The sequence below is a fragment of the Vigna angularis genome, chromosome 6 (genome assembly GCF_016808095.1).
Source record: "Vigna angularis cultivar LongXiaoDou No.4 chromosome 6, ASM1680809v1, whole genome shotgun sequence".
Classification (NCBI taxonomy): domain Eukaryota; kingdom Viridiplantae; phylum Streptophyta; class Magnoliopsida; order Fabales; family Fabaceae; genus Vigna; species Vigna angularis.
The window spans coordinates 16,745,500-16,765,517 of NC_068975.1; the positions used below are offsets into that span (position 1 = coordinate 16,745,500).

At 32.5% G+C, this 20,018-nt stretch overlaps 4 protein-coding genes and 2 non-coding genes across 7 annotated transcripts; 3 read left to right on the top strand and 3 right to left on the bottom strand.

Moving 5' to 3' along the window:
- The first annotated feature begins 499 nt into the window (after positions 1-499).
- Positions 500-3,620, top strand: LOC108321919 (GDSL esterase/lipase At5g55050). Its single transcript, XM_017553832.2, has 5 exons — positions 500-964; positions 1,755-1,900; positions 2,098-2,331; positions 2,596-2,842; positions 3,115-3,620. Exons 1-5 carry the CDS (start codon positions 724-726, stop codon positions 3,333-3,335), a joined length of 1,089 nt encoding a protein of 362 aa, XP_017409321.1. The 5' UTR covers positions 500-723; the 3' UTR covers positions 3,336-3,620.
- An 800-nt stretch (positions 3,621-4,420) lies between these two features.
- Positions 4,421-4,577, bottom strand: LOC128197609 (U1 spliceosomal RNA). The gene has a single exon (XR_008250239.1). It is a non-coding gene; the product is annotated as a U1 spliceosomal RNA (small nuclear RNA).
- An 814-nt stretch (positions 4,578-5,391) lies between these two features.
- On the bottom strand, positions 5,392-5,551 carry LOC128197608 (U1 spliceosomal RNA). Its single transcript, XR_008250238.1, has one exon. It is a non-coding gene; the product is annotated as a U1 spliceosomal RNA (small nuclear RNA).
- Positions 5,552-6,323: 772 nt separating this feature from the next.
- Positions 6,324-11,429, top strand: LOC108321937 (uncharacterized). 2 transcript variants are annotated; one of them, XM_017553855.2, is made up of 6 exons: positions 6,324-6,561; positions 9,114-9,196; positions 9,761-9,917; positions 10,178-10,285; positions 10,860-10,924; positions 11,030-11,429. In XM_017553855.2, exons 3-6 carry the CDS (start codon positions 9,834-9,836, stop codon positions 11,175-11,177), a joined length of 405 nt encoding a protein of 134 aa, XP_017409344.1. In that variant the 5' UTR covers positions 6,324-6,561; positions 9,114-9,196; positions 9,761-9,833; the 3' UTR covers positions 11,178-11,429. The 2 variants fall into 2 exon arrangements, with proteins under 2 accessions (XP_017409344.1, XP_017409345.1); XM_017553856.2 differs by having other exon boundaries at positions 9,119-9,196.
- Positions 11,430-12,404: 975 nt separating this feature from the next.
- Positions 12,405-13,428, top strand: LOC108321944 (small heat shock protein, chloroplastic). The gene is made up of 2 exons (XM_017553864.2): positions 12,405-12,806; positions 12,905-13,428. Exons 1-2 carry the CDS (start codon positions 12,512-12,514, stop codon positions 13,393-13,395), a joined length of 786 nt encoding a protein of 261 aa, XP_017409353.1. The 5' UTR covers positions 12,405-12,511; the 3' UTR covers positions 13,396-13,428.
- Positions 13,429-13,543: 115 nt separating this feature from the next.
- LOC108321943 (uncharacterized) lies at positions 13,544-17,585 on the bottom strand. The gene is made up of 9 exons (XM_017553863.2): positions 17,287-17,585; positions 16,557-16,582; positions 16,174-16,255; positions 15,888-16,097; positions 14,830-14,952; positions 14,694-14,751; positions 14,532-14,605; positions 14,102-14,190; positions 13,544-14,018 (listed from the first exon to the last, which is right to left on the bottom strand). Exons 1-9 carry the CDS (start codon positions 17,368-17,370, stop codon positions 13,949-13,951), a joined length of 816 nt encoding a protein of 271 aa, XP_017409352.1. The 5' UTR covers positions 17,371-17,585; the 3' UTR covers positions 13,544-13,948.
- Positions 17,586-20,018: the final 2,433 nt, after the last annotated feature.

Sequence of the window (20,018 nt, forward strand, 5' to 3'; positions counted from 1 at the left end):
ATGAGAGAGACCGAGTTGTCGGCAATTTTTATTTTTGTTTCTTTATCTGAAAAGATGAATAATAAAGGAAGAAGTCAAATTTTCTCACTTCAATCAACTAATTCTTTTACATTAAAGTCTTGCTCAAATCTAATGTTAATAAAACCCTCATCATTCATGTTTTTTTTCTTCAGCATCATCCTTCTTTAAATGGTTTATTTTTACTTTACCATAATAAAATAAAAAATTAATCTCCTAATTATTATTAAAATAAAAATAGTAAATTATAAAAGAATATATTTGCAAAAAATAATTATAAAATTTTAAAAATAAAATAAGTACTAAAATAATTTGTACTAATAAGAGTAAAGTAATGTGTACACTGATAAAATATACTTCATAATACCTTTTGGTGTACACATTAATTTCCTGATATTAGCATAAATTATTATATATATGTAGAGACATTCTGTGTATGAAAATTTAGAATCTGTTAACTATGAAGAGAAAGTTAGGTTGAGCAGAATTTAGTGAGTTCAATATTTCTGAGACAAAGACAATTTGAATGTGTGGTTCTGCCATCACCAATTTATTACAAATCAAAGATACAATATGAACATTCAATATCTCAGAGTACAATTTCTGTCACTGAACATTAGAAAAACTTCTCCTTTTCACACTCATCAACTTTCTCATTTTTTCATCTTTAAATCTCTGACCAATTCTTAGAAGGATCATCCCAACATGGTAAGCAGAATTTCTGTTCTCTTTCTCTGTTTCTTCATCTTCTTCACCTCAGAACTCTTGGAAGCTCAAAAGCCTCCAGCAGTTTATGTGTTTGGAGACTCACTTGTTGATGTTGGCAACAACAATTACTTGCCTTTATCCATTGAAAAGGCAATTCTTCCTCACTATGGCATTGATTTTCCAACTAAGAAACCCACTGGCAGATTCACCAATGGCAAGAATGCTGCAGATTTAATTGGTCAGTGACTCAAAACTTTCATACAGTGCTCTTTCATAGTAGGAGTATTTGAAGATGAACAATCTTTAATTTTCATCATTGAAATCTGTCTGTTCTCTTATTTATTTATTGTTATTAAGTTGTACAGTTTCTGCATGTTTCTCTTCTGCTGCATGTGTACTAAGTTTGTTACTTTGTTACCCAACACATTTTTATACTCACTTTACATTCATTATTTTCCCTTTTTTTCTTTACAAATACCAAAGTTTACTTTTTTAATGACTATTTTACTTTAAAATGGGTTGTAAAATAGCTCTTCTATGTCAAAAAAATCATTTCACAATAATTAAAAAGCTTCAATTAGCTAAAGTTTTGCTATGCAAATAATATCTGGCATGGACAAGAATTGGAGGGCAACACTTTAACTATTACTCTTTGTTTTTTTCAAAGTTTTCTTTTGTAAGAAAATCATGGATGATGGGATAACTCCAAAAGTCCTAAGAGGGTCATCAACATGGGAATAAAAGAAGTACATTAATTTTTTGTATTGAATTCAAAAAGAAAATTATAGTTTAAATAAGGAATGTAGGAAACCAAAGGCACTTTCTTTATAGCAATGTGGGAAATAAAAGAAAGACATTTTCTTTTTGAATGGGAGACAACCAAAGAAAACTTGTATTTTGCACATAAAAAGGAGCAAAAAGTTAATGTCATTGTTTTATTTGTTTTGGCATACTTATTGATAATAGTAGCACAAAGTTAGAAATTGTGTTTTGCTAATATTGTCATGAAATGAATTGTTGGGTGACAGCTGAAAAATTGGGTCTACCCACTTCACCACCTTATCTCTCCCTTCTGTCTAAAGTCCACAATTCCAACAAAAACATGTCTTTTGTGAGTGGTGTTAACTTTGCCTCTGGAGGTGCTGGAATATTTAATGCCTCAGATAAAGGTTTTGTAAGTACAATTCTTATTTTCTCATTCTTTCTCTTCTGTTACTTTTATTCATCATATTTAGGAGATTATAGTATAACAAAATTACTATACCAATAAAAAGAACAAAAGTGAAAAGCAAAATGACCCTTAAGCAACACCTCAAAATAATTAGAAAATCTTCCTCAAATGAGTTATCTCTTATGAGACATCTTTTGCAGATGCAATCAATTCCTTTGCAGAAACAAGTTGACTACTACTCACAAGTCCATGAAACACTTAGACAGCAAGTAGGAGCATCTTCTCTTGAGAAACACATCTCAAAGTCTATTTTCATTGTGGTGATTGGTGGCAACGATATCTTTGGTTACTTTGACTCAAAGGATCTTCAAAAGAAAAACACTCCTCAACAGTATGCAGTTTCCATGGCTTCCACATTAAAACTGCAACTACAGGTAAACACCATGCTTGCAAACAGTAAGCAGCAGCTTGGCATGTGTTGAACTTGTGCTTGCAAAGTTCATTTTGATTGAAATTAGTTCAGATTAGAACTAATTTTGGAGGGATTTAAATTATACTTAAGCAAAAGCTATCCAAAGCTATTTTAACTCAAAATCAATTTCAGTATGAAATCAAGCATGTAAACATTTGTCTAAAACCATGTTAATGAACTTACTTACACATCTATGATAAACATATACTTTAATTTGGTTTGGCAGAGATTATACAACAATGGTGCAAAGAAATTTGAGGTTGCTGGTGTTGGTCCAATTGGGTGCTGCCCTGCATACAGGCTCAAGAACAAAACAGAATGTGTTTCTGCAGCAAATGACTTGTCAGCCAAATACAATGAAGCCCTTCAATCCATGTTAAAGGAATGGAAGTTAGAGAAAAAAGACATAAGTTATTCCTATTTTGATACTTATGCTGCCCTCCAAGACCTCATTTACAATTCAACTTCTTATGGTAAGAACATATTACCCTTTGTGCCTTTACACTATTATTGGTGTAGATATTGGATATTAGGACACCACCATTCCTCAGGCAAATTGTTTCATGTAAACCCTTTTAAAATGATGAATAAAAAGTTCATAATCATAGTAAATTGTGTACTAATATTTATTATTACTTTACAAAACATGTAATAAAAACTAGCATGTTGGAAAGTATGTGATTTGTAGAAAATTTCTTAGATTGAGATGAGGAGATGTTTACCAAAGTGTGCATCCCCTTTGCAGGATTTGGTAATGTAAAAGGTGCTTGTTGTGGACTTGGTGAGTTGAATGCCCAAATTCCATGTCTACCAATTTCAAGCATTTGTTCCAACAGACAAGACCATGTTTTCTGGGATGCATTCCACCCTACAGAGGCAGCTTCTCGCATATTTGTGGATGAAATATTCAAAGGACCTTCAAAATTCATATCTCCTATTAATATGGAACAGCTATTGGCTATTTGAATTGGAAAAACAGTGATTACCCTTTGTAATCTACCTACCACTTTTTTTTTTCTAGGGTTACTTATTATAAAACAGAATAGGAAAAGCAAAAATAGATTATTGTTTAAAAAATCCACACCAATAGCACTAAACCCCTGCTTCTTAATGTTATCAGTTCCAGTAATATCAGAATTTAGTGTTCTTAAACAAAGTCTCAAGTTTAAATATTTTGAATGAAAAAATATTACAAAGGTTTTGTACTAAAGACCACACCATTGTCATTTAATTATGTGTATTATTGGTTCAGATTCTTAGAAACTTTAACATGTTTGTTGACATATTGCACTGAATACTTGTTTTGTTGAGTACAATGGGGAGCTCGTATTCTGTTCTTTCACTGGTTATTGTGAACTTTTGCATCTCAAACATGGCAATGCAACACAAAACTAACTAGTTAATTTGATTGAATTAATCTTGTCATCCAAGAACATGGGTAAAATTATTGTAAGGGGTCACAGAATAAGAAAACACAATAGCAAAGAAACAAGGAGGAGCAAATCTGAGTGTAAAACCAATCTTAAGCCAATAAACAAGTTTGTAAAAGGTGAAATGAAAGATCATCTATGAATTGTCTGGAAACTCAATTTGAAATAGAAAAGAAAAAAAAAGAAAAAGGAAAGGTTGGCTGAAGTTCATTTAAACTTTAATCTCATCCGAGTGCTTTCGAGTCCCACGTTCAGAATATTGAAATAAGTATTAAGCAAAATTTACTATAACTCAAAATGTTTTACTAACTTCTATAATTTTGAATTCAGAATATTGAAATAAGTATTAAGCAAAATTTACTATAACTCAAAATGTTTTACTAAATTCTATAATTTTGAATGGTCCATGGAGTAAAGCAGGGTTATAGTTTGTCTCAAAAGTTGATATTTTGTTAATTGTGTGTAATTTTTTCTTTTGTTGGTTTGATCTTTTTGTATTTTTTATATACTTCTTATATTATAGAATATGTTCAATTTTACAGTTCAACTATGACTTTTTAAACTAGAATTAGCTTGTAAGAGACTACATCTGAACTCACTCAAATCTTCAGTACAGTCAAATAAGGGCCGCGTGAATCGCAGGCCCACACTCACAAATTACGATGTAGGTTCTACAATTTTGTAGACCTTAGAGCAGAGGCGTTCCAAGTGCAATGAAAACCACTGACCTAGGCCATGGACCTACTTGATCGTCCATTGACCCCATCCAGGTATGTAAGTCTTACTCCATATCACCTAGTTTCAATCTTATAATCATATTCTAATTTATTATGGCTGACATTTCCTGATGTGGGACTCTTTTACCATAGGATACTTCAAAGTCCCGTCTTACAAATATTCCTTTGCGAATCTTTGTTGCACAAACACAGTTGAAACACTTGCATATAAATCTGTGGCAAGTGTTTGTGCACTTTCTCAAACCACATAAGTTTGGAAAGCTAACTAGTGCAACATCTATTTTGCATTGAACTTGCAATAGTACCTCTCATTTTACCTATATCTCAACAGTTTCAAGACTAAACCTAGTCTTAGGCAAAGCAACATATTTTTCCAGTTCTGAAAAGCATTTCTATAATCAAATTCTCATTCATTTTAAAGTACAAAATCAAATATAAAGAGATTAGGTGCTAACTTAATAGAGCCATTACCAAACCACAATTAGTAGAGTTCCATATTCAATAAAAATGTCAAATCTGAAAATGTGGACCTTGACAAAAATTTGAACCAGCGAAAAAGTAACGTTGAGTTAAGAGAAGAAAAAACACTGTACTAGAAGTAGAAGATACTGTACAAAAAACAACTGTACTAAAAGTAGAAGAGTTAAGAGAACAAAAAACAACTGTACTAAAAGTAGATGAGTCAAGAGAACAAAAAACAACTGTACTAAAAGTAGAAGAGTCAAGAGAACAAAAAACAACTGTACTAAAAGTAGAAGAGTTAAGAGAACAAAAAACAACTGTAAAAGAGTTAAGAGAACAAAAAAAACACTTCAGTAAAGGCGAATTAAGAGAAGAAATAATATTGTACTCAAATTAGAAGAGGCGCGCACGCAAGCCCCACTACCACAAATTTTGATGTAGACTCTGTTCATAGAACAGACCTTAGGATAATGCCCCTCCTATGTGCAATGGAGGTCAAAATCCTAGGCGATAGACCTTATTGATAGTCCATACACCCCACCCAGGTAAGTGAGTATAACGAGCCCAAAGCTTAACTTTTATAACTCTTCCTATCCCTTAAATTACCTCAATTTTTCAGTGTGGGACTAATCTACTTCTAATAATCTACTTCTAATAATCTACTTCTAATGATCAGGCACAGGTATGTGACATTCTAAGGGATATTTATCTCCCAGAAATCAATGGCATGGCATATGTACTCTTACATTTCACCTTGAGACATTCATTAGGCATGTTTTTGTGTCTCCTAGGTTTACAATTTACACACTCATTGATGTTCTTTCAATTTTGCATATCCTCTTGTGACTATTGATGAAAGCCAAAGATAAAGAAGCATTTGGTAAGCCTTCAGTATTTAATCGGCTAGACCAAACTACATTGAGAAAATCTTGTCCCAGGAACATAAATTAGTTTTTAATTTTCATCATTTCATTTTGACAGTGTATGGATCATGCTCATTAAACCTTTTTTCCAATGGTCTTAGCTGTCATTTTAATTTTCAGTCCCGGGCCAATCCTAACCCCTCTAGTGACTATTAAATTACATCTTTAATATATATTGTTACTTTAAGTTCCATCTTTGTCTTTTAGGTTTTAGCTTTTATCTTTTAATTCACATGAACATGCTTTTAACTTCTGTTTACTTTCGAAAAGCATTAGTATTTAAGATTAGGGCTGGGCACAATTAATTTAAAAACTCTAAATAGTTTATCTATACCATTTTATACTTAAAAAACTTAAAGTACTTTTACTGAAAACTAGTTACACTGAAAACTAATTACACTGTTTAATATGAACTTATTCTATTTTCATTATCGTGTCACAATTTTCTCCTACATTCCTTTCTCATCAAAGCTCAAAGCTCGTTACGGTTGAAGGCTCGCTGCAGGTCGAAGGCTTGCCGCCGTCGAAATCTCGCCCCGTAGAAGGTTTTGCCGCACTCTGCCGTCGCCGAACCGTTGAGGGGCTGAGAATACTTCTACTTTATCTGGAAAGAGAAGGAAAGGGATATCTGCAACCAAAGGTACGAATCTTTTTCCCTTTCACTTCCAAAAGAGATAAATAAAATTGGAAAGCAATAGGTACTTGAGAGTGTATTTATCTGGGATGATCCCAATGGAGGAACAGTTGATTTTCTTTTGGATTTTGTGGTAGCTTTAATTGTTTAAGAAGATTTGATTTTATTTGCTTTTTTTGTATAAGGGTAGATTCTCTAACCAGAGTTTCAGATGGATTGATAAAGAGAGAAAGCTGTATAGCATATGATCCTCCATTGAACCCAAAACCAGGATCAAATCTTTGCATGTACCTGCTATACAAATTATAAGTAGATTATTAGGCCAATTCATACATTAAATATAACTGAGTTTTTATCTTGCATCCATTCTAAATAACAAAGAAACTGACAAGTTCCTTTGGACTTCAGCCTGCCAAAAAGGTTGATTATTATGATATGTGATAGACACAAACATATTGTCCTGGAGTTAGAAATGGAAAAATGGATTCAATTCGACCCATTGTGTTGGCCTGTTATAATTTAATTAATATCAGTTATTGGGGTGGGTTAATTAATATCAGTCATTGGCACTAATGGGGGATCTGAGAGCCTTCATCTTTTGTTGAGTTGGGAGAGAGAAGAGGCGTTGGAGTTGTTGTTCAGCCCCTTGAGAAACATCTAAGGGTATGCCATGATTCTTCAAATGGAAGGCACCCCAGTTCTCACATGCAAGGGCTATGAGTTTCTTGGCATTTGGGATCCATCGGGTCTATGATGGGTATGGAGGATGATGCAGGATCGTTCAATGAGAAATCATCATCATTAATGGGTTGAGACCATGTGTGGGAATCATCTAAACTCGGGATAGAAGAAAAGTCTATGGGGATGATATCACCAAGGGTTAGAGGGTGTGCTTTGTATGATATCACCAAGGGTAAGAGTTATTCGATTTTGTAGAACTTAGTAAACTTAAATATATTATCTTAATATATAGTATCAAAGTTATAAAAAGTTATTTTAGTTGAAATTTAATTTCATGATGTCATTTGATATTGAATTATTTTAGTTTTTACACATAATATTCTTAGCATGAAGAAATCAACGTGATTATGAAAAGAAAGAAGGAATTGTTCTGAAATTTAGAGAATAGACTGAAACAAGAAGCAACACTAACGCGGAAATACAATAGTAGTCCTATTAGGGGAAAAGTGGTAGGAAGACTCTGTAGTTACTGCTCAAAACGAGTGAGGAAGAAACATGAGATTATATATACTCAGAAGAATTTTTCTCTCATAAAATTTTTAATGTGATTGATAATTTCTGGGAAGAGATACCAACAAGGATTTATCTGGATTTCTTTCTGTAAGGTGAAACAAAAATACAGTGTGAAGGGGCAGAAAATTCTGTCATATCGTCATGTGTACGAATCTTGTTATTCAAATCCATTGCTCATGCAAATATCTCATTACTGCTTCTATATTCTTGCTGTCTCCTCCAAAGCTGTCAGACAACTGTAACATATTCTGATATTCAGTTGGCTTGGATATCCATCATGCAGCTTTTTGCTTCACATTTTAAACTAAGCTCAACAAAAATCTCCCAAAGGCCAAATAATTAGATTAGAGTTTGTGACATAAATGAAGGCTTAATTTTTAAATCTTCTAAACCAATGTAAAGCAGCGTGTTTTCATCTGTAATAATTATTATAATTTATTAAGCCTTTTCTTTTCCTCCTGGTGGCAGTGACTTGTGAGTCTATAGCTAGCCATCAAGTACTCAACAAATCATACTTTCTTTTTCCTTTTCTTTTCCTCCTTGGAGGAATTGGGACTAATATGAAGAAATCAGGAATACCTGACTTGCTAAATGTTACAATTTTACTACTATTAATTACTAACTACATACTGAGTTTTGCCTCACATAATATGGCATAACATATCATTTTTAAACTTAGTTTCTCCCAAAGCCTTGCCTCAGTCCTCAATTATTTAATTCCAGTTTTTTTTAGAATTTTCTTTGTTCAGTGTTGAAGCTGCATTTTCGAAGTTATCTAGGTAGAGGCATGCTTGAGGAAAAGTTTGACGTTTCCATTCCTATTTTCATTAATATTTGCAAAAAATTCAATTTGTTTTCTCTTTTTTTCTTGTTTTGAAAGATTAGTATAGGAAATTATGAAAACAATATTTCAAAACAGGAAACTGAATGAATAATAAGGTGACAGTTTTTCATTATTAATGATGAAAACAGAAATGTTTTCTCAAACCAAATAGGCTTTTAAGTTTTTAGATTTGACCATCTTAGTAATTTTAAAATTATTTACTTGTTAACTTTTTTCAGTGCAAGTTGTATGATAGCAATCAGGTTGTGATAATATGTTTGCTCCCATGTTATGTTTAAACTTGCTAGTGGGAAGCTCTACCATTTCCATTGCAAACAATCTCATCAAACTCTCCACTGACTTTAATTCTACTTGATACATAAATTATATTTTGCAATTGAGACATCGATTGTGCATTCAAATTGTAAGCTTGATTTGCTTCGTCTTCAGTTCTTAATGTAGAATTTTGTTTATGGAACAGAGCAGATACGCAGTCCACTTTGAGTTCATTTTTATCTGTCTTATGCAAGGCAATGCAGGGGATGCATACCAGCTTGCTTTATGGTATGTAATTTAATTTTTAATGTGTTTCTCTTTGCAGACTATTATGTGTTGAACCATGATGCCAAGAGTGGATAATTTCATAACTTCTCATTACTAAATAATGTGATGAGCTGGTTGCCTGACATTTTCATTATATTTTTACTAGGGTTGTATGTTTTTCAATAAAACTTAAATTTCTCATATAACAGTTGATAAGGTTGTAATGGTAATGAACTATTTATGCCTATTTGTTACATATTTTAGAAAAAAAAATCAATTAAGACGATTCAAAATCTAAGAACCGAAATGAGATTTTCGAATAAATATAAAAAACAATAGAGGATTTAAACCTAAAATAAAATAAATAAAAAGGAAAATAAAAAAGAGAATACATTTTCTTCCTCAAATTAATAAACATATGTTCTTTATACCTCTTTATTTTGTGTATGCCGTTACTTTAATTTTTATTTTTCCCATTAATTTTTATTTTTATTTTTTTATTTAGTTATCTGAAAGTGGATATTGACAATAGTATATTAATATTTATGAAAATACATAAATATTAAATTCTTACTATATTCCCAGTGCACACGAAGAAAGAGTTTAGTTACTAATCTAAACTGAACAAAACCTTTGTTTGGAGAATTACCTTCGAACCATGCTGGCAGCGATTCGGAGAATGACGACAGTGGCAGGAGAAACTGCGCGCATCACCAGATTCTCTCTTCATGCTCCAAAACACGTTAGTTACTTTTTCTCTCTATTGTCTCCATACCCTTCTATTGGTACTTTTCCTTAAATTTATTTAATTTACTAAAATTAATCATATTTAGGTTGCAATAGATAGGGTTAATATCTTTTGAGCATACATCAATTGATGAAAATATTCAGGTTTATTGCAAGGTTGAAACTTTTACGGTAAATAGAATTGATGGAACTGTGATGTCCTCCATAAGTAATAATTATCATGGTTTCTTGTTTTGAATTTTGTTGTTGTTTCAGGTAGAGGTGGAATTTGGCGATGGTAGAATGTTCAAGCTATCTGCTGAATTTCTCAGAATAAATAGTCCCGCAGTTGATGGGAAGATTAGGTCAATTGGAGGTGAAAAGGTACTACTTCTAGCAACTTTTGGGAGCTTATCATCATTTAATGGTTGAATTAGGGTATGTTTTGAAAAGTTTCTTTGCATATTTGGGCTTATAATGAGAAGCACTTGTTGAAGTGGTTGAGGCAGATTGTGAAAGTAGCTCATGATTTGTCTCTACGCTGTTTTCAGATTATTTAACTCCACAGGATAGCTTATGAAAACAGCTACAACTTGTAGGAAAGCAGTTTAATCCTATTTTCATTTTTATTATTGAAACAATTTATGCATGAGTGTTTGTTTGACAAGCACTAAAGTCCTGTATGGATCAATTTCTTCATAAGCACGAGTATAGAAATGAAATAAAAGGCTCAGATCAAACATTTTCCCCAAGTTAAATGAGCATTTCAGGTTCTACACATTTGAAGTCTGAGTTAGTTCGTTTTTCTTTCTTTTTTTCTTCTATTGTTCTATAAGCACTAAATTAAGTTATTTGCCCAAATGCGCCCAATAACAATATCCTTTCTAATAGAATCGATTTTGAGGTGTTGAATTGAATTCTATTGATTCCTTTCTAATTATACTTCCTTTTGAACCAGGTGATATCTGGGAGGCGCCACGTAGGAATCATGTCTGCAGAACCAGTGGGAAACTATGGGGTGAGGTATCACTGCAAGCTTTGTCATATTAGATCTAAATTTCAGAGTTCTTGTTTTATTGCCCATCTGAACTAGACAGTAATGCATGATTGTTGAATTGGCTGGTTCAGGTTCAATTTTGATGACTTGCATAAGACTGGTATTTATTCATGGGACTACTTTTATCATCTGGGGAGTAACAAGTTTACCCTTATGAGAAATTACATTAAAACTTTGAAGAAACATGGGCTTAGTAGGGATCCAAGAGGAAGGAAGTGATGCAGACTTCAGTTTAATCACCCAAATATCAGTTTGAGATTTGGTGTCAAATATCAACATGGCACTCTGATAGCTTCATTTGTTGAAAGTGAAACCTGTAATGTTGAAGGGTTTGAGTTGAATGAATGGTAAATTATGGATATCAATACTATTGGAGAAGAGAGGGGAATAAAGGAAGGTTTTGCATCCTTTCCGAATTTTTTTTTTATGAGGAAAGGATAATATAATTGTCTGCGAAGGCAGTTCTGTATTTTCTAGAGAGCTCTTGATTCCATTTTAGATCTTGTTCTTTTTTAATTGATGTACCTTGTTTTTTTTTTCTTCTTTACCCACATTCATGTAATAGAATCTGTAATCTTTAAAATTCTTTTGACTTAGCTGCAAAGTGCTCTGAAAAATATTGTCGGCTTTAATGGAAAAAACCTTTTTTTCCTGGTGTTTGTTCAATGTGCCAAAACCCTTATAATGCTCATATTTCCACTGTGAAAACTTATATTGTAAACTTTACAAGACCCAATGAGCATAACTGGGAGGAGAAATTATATCAGTTTTTTTTTTTTATTTAGTTATCTAAAAAGTAAAAGTTTATTTGTTCTATTTTCTATCAAGAAGCTAACAGAAAAAGGTAAGTATTTCTTCAAAATAAGTTATTTTAACAGTACTAGATATAATTAGCATTTAAAAAAAAGTCTTCTATTGTATATTTGAATAATTTGATCCCTTTAGGTGATGATTAATTTACTTTATTTGATCTTTGAAAATCTGGGAATTTGTATCTTTCAGTAGTTAAATTAGAACTTTACACTGTCTTTAATTTATTTTATGAAAATTACATTATAATATTTTTATATTTATTTAAATATTATTAAAAGGTTTCATAGAAGATGAAAATTAAACTTCGAATACCTTCACTTTTGCTTTATCTCTCTCTATATTTACAAGATTTAAAAAATGATAGCTTTTTCATAATAAATTAGAAAGGACAACGGAAAAAGCAATAAAGAAATGAATCGCTAGACAGAGAGACAGTGAGAAATATTACTCTCTGTTGGAATAGTGAAGAATTTGTCTGTGTTAGCTTCTTTTCTTGTGGTCCAGACAGTGTTGCTTGATAACAAAAGTGGGCCACATTAGGAATTCGCGATAATTTGCTCCAAGCTGAATTAGATTTAAGCTACATAAGGACAAAGAAATTGGAATATGGAATATGTAAATATGGCATAGCTGCTGAAGAATTGTGTGGAGAACTCTAGAGTGAACCGAAGTCACATCACAAAAGATCAGATTTTTTATCATCTGGGTCTAGAAATGTCCAATGCATCCTATAAATTTAAATGCAAACATCAGCTTCTCAATGTCCTTTGTCTTACAATAGCATTGACATCCCCTTCGCATCTTTGCCTAAAAGAAAAATGGCCTCAACTGTAGTACCAAATATGAGTTTCTATGCCCACACTTCATCTAGTAGAATAAACAAATTTTCCAGTGTCAAATCGCTACCATTGTCAAATACAGGGAATAGAAATTTCTGCAACAATGTAAAGGCTACGGCAGGAGGTGAAGCAAGTCTGCAGAAGTTAAAGCATCAGCAGCAGCCAATGATGAGGGTGCCACAAACTTCACCTAAAGGTAATTGAACAGTAATAATTCATAATTTCTTTGTATTCCTTCATTATACATTGAACATAGTGATGTTGACAAATGACAAATGATTACTCTTTATGCAGTGCTGTTGAACCAATTTCCGGTAGCAAGGACTGTGCAGCAAATGATGGACACAATGGAGAGGATGGTGGAGAATCCCTTAGTTTATGATAGCACTTCACCTTGGATAGTTGCAGGAGATGACGAATACAGTAAGGGAAAGATTCCTTGGGCAATAAAGGAAGGCCAGACAGATTACAGAATGAGATTCAACATGCCAGGAATGAACAAGGATGACGTCAAGGTATGGGTAGAAGAGAACATGCTGGTGGTGAAGGCCGAGAAGACACTCAAAGAGCACCATGAAGGTCAAGCAAACAGTAATGAAGAAATAAATACAAAATATGAAGAAGATTGGCCTGCCAATAGCTATGGTAGATATAACCATAGAATAGCCCTCCCAGAAAACATTGAGTTTGATAAGATTAAGGCACAGGTCAAAGATGGAATTCTTCATGTAACAATTCCCAAAGCCAACACCTCCGCAAAAGTAATTAACATAGATGTACACTAAATCTAAGCTCAAAATAAAGTTTGTTCACCGCTACATTAGTTTTTGTCATCTAATTTCTGACATGAAGGATAAAATGAAACCTTATTTCCTCAGCATAACGATACTGACATAATTTCAGTACGAATTTCTCTGAAAAAAAAAAGCCATATAAAGTAAATCACTGTAGATGATGAATAAAGGTTTACACTATAAATTCCAATCAAGTCAGAAAACAAAATAAGAATACATTCTGGGTTCATGTTATTCCTTTCGTTAGTGTTGTAACGCACAATCAAATGCAAGTAGCCATGCAAGGCAGACGGAGCCATGCTGCCCCATTTTGTGTTCAGAAAGTGTACAAGAATCTGGCTTACAGATTAGCAAAACACAGAGGTCAAATAGCAGATTGGTATAAACTGGATTTCAAGAGCAGTTCATACTTTATCCATCAGTTACACTTTTGCTCTCTGAAAATGTAGGTCGGAGCCAAGTGCACTTTACACTGTATCCATCAGTGACTCCTTCACTTTTTGAAAATGTTGATTGAGAACTTCTTTGTGGAAAAAACAATCAATTAGGACGGCTTTTTCTTTCTACCGGTTTGTGAGATGCGCTTCAGCACTTGGGTTTCCTTTTTCATTCCTCTGTAATACAAAGGACCAACGTTAATTGGAGCCATTAAAATTTTCCAAAATTAAGGTTGAGTGAGAAGTTTTGAAGTAAATACCTCTGATATAAGTAAACGTAGAGATAGTATAGTAGCAGTAGTATCACAAGCAAAATAGACACAAAGATGTAGAACACATTTGTCTTCTTCTGCACATGTCAAAAAATTAGTTAATGAAATTTTCTCTTACTTTCATCCTGCAGATATTTTTCCTTGTCTTCTTTTCGTTGAGAGATCTATATCCAAAGTAAGATCCCTTGTAACAAGTAAATGGGATCTTTTATGATTTTCTTTCCAGTTAGCTATACAATTTCTCAAGTTACATTGTTCCCGTTTTCTTAAAATCCTTATACAAATAAGGTTTTCTGAAAATTGAGTATCAGTGTATGACTCATACAAGAAATTGTATATAGTTGGACAGGTATCATAGGTATACAAAAAGTAAGAAGTGATTGAAAAAAATAAAACCAATTATAGATTTCAGAATTACCCTGCGCCCTCTTGAGAAAGGTTGCCTACTTCCAATGCAGCTGTGTGCCTCACAGAATTGGTGCAAAAACAATTCTGTCAAAGTGTTCACATGAGAAAGCAATTTCATAAACCACCATAAATATGCCAATATTTTGCAAGAATGGAGAAAATATTGTAATACCATGAAGTCGGCTTGCCACAGGACCCTCATTAATTGGAAAACAACTGTCGGCTAAGCTCTATGAAAAAAAGGTACATTAGAAACACAAAAAATTAGTTACATTTTATTGTAAATGAATGGATAAACCAAAGCACACCTCACATAGATGTTTATTTCTAGCAGCAGCGGCAGGATTGCACTTTGATTTTTTTGAACCAGAATTCACTTCATGGTCACAGTGCAGTGCACCACATACATCTGCTAAGCATTGGCTTTCATTCTGGATTCAACACAGCTATCTCATTTCAGTAATTAATGCAACTGCATCACAAGATTGAGCAGAGAAGACTACCAAAATTTTCATCTTTTGGGTTACTATTACAAAATTTTCAAAGCTAAACATAGAGTAACATATTACTGAAATATGAAAGTTTTGTGAAATATCTTTTACTTTTGATGAGGGAAGACCATATAACTCAATCCAACAAGTATTTATTTCCTAAATGATACAACTGGATCAGATTTGTGAATAAAAATGAGAGTCTTTATTGATGAAGCCTACTTTGCAGTCCAAAACGTGGGTAGGGTACCCATAATTGAAACAATACAGAGAATAGTAAATTCCCTGAATTTTTGAGAGAGCCCAAGACAATCCCTATACATGATATAAATTGATCAACTAATTCCTTTTCTCAATCCCTCTTCATATTTATAGGCAAACATGCTTTATTACTATAATTATCCCAGTCACACATATAATTGGCAAATGACCAACTAACTATTAATGGGGGGTACCTAACACTACATATTTTGTTGTGCTTCTAGGTCAAGTGGGGATAACTCTCAAAACAGAGAGAGAGCTTAAAGAAACTAAGTATTTTACTTTGTCCTGGTCATGAATTGAGTCCATTCTTAAATGTTAGGCTTGGCTTAAAAATTAGACAAGGCCGAAACATGCATGATGCACAGCTTGACCAGCAGTATCTTCTCATAGCAACGGTAAGCAGTACTGGAGCTCAGTTTGGTCCTATTACAACTCCACGTTCCTCATGAGATGACCATAATAATGTCATAAAATACCATATTCATAACTAAATAGTGACTGATGACATTTTGATTATTCAGTCCAACCCAATTTGTACCTTTTCAAAGATATTTTAGACATTTATCCATTAACGGAAGAATAAAAAATAGTATTGAAGAAGAATTATCTACCAAATTAAGCAAATTGGAGTGTCTGTTGTCAAAATGCTGATCAAGATGTTTCTCTTCATAGAAACTTTTCTTACAGTACCCACATTGCCATTCATTTATATCTATATGAAACTTGTGCTGCTCCTGATCTCTGTATATGTCATTGTCAGGGTGAAACCTACACCGTTTTGGGATATGATATTTTTCTTTCTCCACAAAGGGCATCAAATACTGCAGCAAAAATCATATATCAGGAGAATGTACACTAATATCAATGGGAGTTATTTGTTTGGATATATTCTAATACCTCCTGAATGATCTTCCAAGCTGTTCTACTTCTTTCTCTAGAGCAATGTATTTGATGATCACCATCCACCTGATTCAAAATTCTGAACAGCTACATCATATATTAGCCACACCAATTCCTGAATCTTGGAACAAGAAGCAAGAAAGGCACAGAGATAGACCAAGAGAAAGTAAAAGAAGGAAACAAATAAAACAAATTATACTAATTCCTGACGTCGAACAACGACAAAAGTTTATCAAGTACGAATCATACACCATTTTAGTTATTTAATTCCTTGCCCTTATCAATAACCGGATAACCACGAAGTGAGGCAGTTAACTACAAAATGAAAGCTAAAAATTGTGTTCTTCTGGTTCAAAATACTCAGTTTAAAGCTCGCTCACCTTCCAGCACTTGAGTCTGCATAGACCTGTACAAAGAAACAATTGAAGATTTATGTTTATACTGTCATGAAAATTAGAAAAATAACTGCACAAGTTTGGAAATTGGAACTAAAAATAAACAAAACAAAACCAGGACCTAACTTAGCTGCTGAAGATAATTGCAAAAAACGGCTCACAATACTAATTTAAAAAGTTCCTACTTCTACGGTGATTCACACGAAAAATATGCCGATCAATTTTAACATCCAAAGAAAGGTAGCTAGAAAATAAGAACAAAAACACAGCATGAACAGAAACTGGACTAATTCCTTACACATCACAACTCCATTCTATGGCAATCCAAATTCAAGCGATCCCAAATAGTCCACGGCAACAAAATGAAACTTTCAGCAAAAAGAGGAGGTAACCACGGTGTGAAAGTAAGAAACACAGCATGCAATGCTCAATTCCCATTCCTCAAGTAGAAAAGGTAGAAAAATCATACAAGAACATATTGATTTGTGCAGAGAAAGAACCAAGGATCCTCAATCGCTTGGATTTCCATTATGTGCTAGAATAATTCAAATTCACGCAAACCAAATAGCCAATGATTAAATTCAGCAAAATCCCACCCAGAAGAAAAGTGGGTATTTCCAATAATTCGACAAAACTGACAAAAGCACATAAAAGGATCACTTTTATTTTTTATAACTACATGATTAGTGTATGAAGTAGGTGAGATTGAAGATACCCTTGTGAACTGCAGAGAAAAACAGAGGCCACAAAGAATGTACAGAAGAAACAATGGATGATGCCAAACCCACATCTTCTTCATTCTTCTCTTGGTTTCTTGCTTTGCTCAATGCAAATTCCGAACAGAAAAAAAGGTTGAGACTTGCACCAAAAATGTTTTGGTGCAATCTCCGATGGGTACCAGAAACCCCTTGTGCAGCCACGACGCTTTATCCTATCAGGTTTTGCCGCGTGGCAAACCACTGGAATTGCACGCCGTTTCTTTGACTTCTGCTGTCTAACCTTGGTGGACCTGTAATGTTTTTTCTTTGCAAGGTGATTTTAGGTTGATAAAACACCATTATGTTGGCTAATAATAACACACTTATAGTTACAATATATTTTTGGTTAACTCCAAAAATAACTATAACAATTATAAAAATCATACGTTTATATATATATATATATATATACACACACACGTTATATAATCTATCATCATAAAATAGAGTCAGTATGTTGGTTAAAACATAGGTTATTGAGATTTCTTGGGTTAATTCTCACTCATTAGAAAATTATGCACAACCAACAAAAACAACCTAGTTTTCACAATCTCAGATAGTATAAAGGTTAAAAATTCAACATTTTCAAAATTTTATATCAATTGTAACATTTAATGAGCAATTTAAATAACATCATAATATTAATGTCAAATGAGTTGTTGATGGTTGGATACCCTTTGCACCTGATAAATGCCACAGTTTAATATGCATAAAATAAATTTTGAGGTCATATTAAGCTTTTTTAAGTTCATACTCTTTAAGAATTATTTAGGTTTTGGCTAATTTAGGGTTGCAACGTTTAAATACAAGGTTTAAATATCTTAAATTTTGTTTTCTTATTGTATGCGAAAGCACATCACAAATAATTTTCATTTTAAAAGTTTATATAAAACTTTATGTTTAGTTTAAATTTTTTTTTAAAATACATAGTACCGATTGGTACATGCCTACCGATCGATCAACCATATAAGAAAACAATTTAAGGAGTCATAACCTAATACATCAAACGATTGATATGTATAACCATCTCAACCGTTCGACCCAAACTTCTTATTCACAGATTAAGAAAATAAAACATGCTTAAACGATATTAAGCCGCAATTGAACGAACCCTATTTAGAGGCTCAATGCAAAACTTATAAATACATAAGATAAAAAGATAGATGATTGTATTTATTGAGTATTTGAGACTTAACTAACCGATCAGTAATAGGAAACTAATTTGAGCCAATTGCACTTTGAAAAAAAAAAGACTAAATTGACACATCAGCCAATGTATAAAAGTATAGTTCTCGACCCTAAAGAGTGAAACACATATATTTTAATTTCATCATCATAAAATTCCTGCCAGTAACATTTTTCATTATATTTTTTAATCAAAATCAACCAATATCATACCAGTTCATTTTCAAACTTTTTTTCATCATCATATAATTTGGTGAATCTTATATTTTCTTTCATCTCCGAGTAGAAAAGATCTTAGATCCCATGTCACCGAAATCATGTAAATGTTTGTACCACGTTATTATTTTCATCTTCATTTATATACTATTTTAAAAGCTACTTTCTCCAGTTTGACAATGTTACTAATATAGAGTTGTGTCACCTTTTTCTAAAAATAATTTTTCAAATTGATTGGTAAGAAATAGACATTTTTATTAAGCCATTGACAATGATCCTACAACCTCATATTTTCTCATTGTGACAAATGGATAACAAAGTTCATTTATATGTTAATCCATGTATATCCAATTGATGGAATATACCACCAAATCGTTGATGTTTTGTCCTAAACTTATAATAAATTAGAAAAATTAATGGATTTTATATGTCATTCTTCGTGTTAGACTGCTAATAAATCTTATAAAGATCGTAACATAATCTATTTGAACTCAATGTCATCTAAATCTCAGGTTGTTGTTCGACTCCAAATAAAAATCCTCAACATGCTTAATACCAAGACATTAATGGTACATTTTATGTTTATTAGAGCCCATTAATCGGTTCTTATTGACGGTTTCAACCAATATAAAGAAGATTTTCTCATTTGTATATACTTTACTTTTACTAATAATTTAAAATTAAAAAAAGGAAAAAATTTATAAGAATATATATAAAAAGGATTGTCCCATTTTATTTACACATTTTATATTCTTATGTTATCTTTAATTATAGAATAAAAATATATATATAAAAAGCAGTTATCCAAAATGTTAGAAGTTACTACATGTTTAATTCAACATCAAAACACTTTACAAATCTCTCTTACCCACGGAATACATTATAAATTACACACTACTTTTTATCTAACGGTTATTATTAATTTTATTTTCTTAAAGAATATAGTAACTCTAAAATTAGTTAGATATTTACAATTTTTTTAGTTGAATATATTATGTTGTTAGTACGTAAATAAAAGTTTAAGAGAGATGTAATTTGTAACATCTCAAAAATATAAGTTGTAACAATATTACAGATCAGTTCTCAGAGAAAAAGGATACGTTTATGGTCGAACGACTTTACAAAAATACTATAGAATTTAAACTTTACAAAACGAAAGACTAAACCGAACGGTTCTAAATTAAGAAGATGGGGGCTCCTCGCTTAGCACTTGCTCCAGGGAGTCTTCATCGCCTTCTGCTCACATCCAAAGGATGATCATTGCAGTGAAGAGAACGATCGAACGGAC

What these genes read in the sequence shown, in the direction of transcription:
- LOC108321944 (XM_017553864.2), top strand. Translation starts at nt 12,512, where the DNA reads ATGCAAACATCAGCTTCTCAATGTCCTTTGTCTTACAATAGCATTGAC. An exon ending in GCCACAAACTTCACCTAAAG is followed by an intron (nt 12,807 to 12,904) that starts GTAATTGAACAG and finishes CTCTTTATGCAG; the next exon opens with TGCTGTTGAACCAATTTCCG.
- LOC108321943 (XM_017553863.2), bottom strand. Translation starts at nt 17,370, where the DNA reads ATGAAGAAGATGTGGGTTTGGCATCATCCATTGTTTCTTCTGTACATT. An exon ending in GCAGACTCAAGTGCTGGAAG is followed by an intron (nt 16,256 to 16,556) that starts GTGAGCGAGCTT and finishes GTAGCTGTTCAG; the next exon opens with AATTTTGAATCAGGTGGATG. An exon ending in CTTTCTCAAGAGGGCGCAGG is followed by an intron (nt 14,191 to 14,531) that starts GTAATTCTGAAA and finishes TGACATGTGCAG; the next exon opens with AAGAAGACAAATGTGTTCTA.
- LOC108321937 (XM_017553855.2), top strand. Translation starts at nt 9,834, where the DNA reads ATGCTGGCAGCGATTCGGAGAATGACGACAGTGGCAGGAGAAACTGCG. An exon ending in CTCTTCATGCTCCAAAACAC is followed by an intron (nt 9,918 to 10,177) that starts GTTAGTTACTTT and finishes TTGTTGTTTCAG; the next exon opens with GTAGAGGTGGAATTTGGCGA. An exon ending in GTGGGAAACTATGGGGTGAG is followed by an intron (nt 10,925 to 11,029) that starts GTATCACTGCAA and finishes TGGCTGGTTCAG; the next exon opens with GTTCAATTTTGATGACTTGC.
- LOC108321919 (XM_017553832.2), top strand. Translation starts at nt 724, where the DNA reads ATGGTAAGCAGAATTTCTGTTCTCTTTCTCTGTTTCTTCATCTTCTTC. An exon ending in GAATGCTGCAGATTTAATTG is followed by an intron (nt 965 to 1,754) that starts GTCAGTGACTCA and finishes GTTGGGTGACAG; the next exon opens with CTGAAAAATTGGGTCTACCC. An exon ending in CATTAAAACTGCAACTACAG is followed by an intron (nt 2,332 to 2,595) that starts GTAAACACCATG and finishes TTGGTTTGGCAG; the next exon opens with AGATTATACAACAATGGTGC.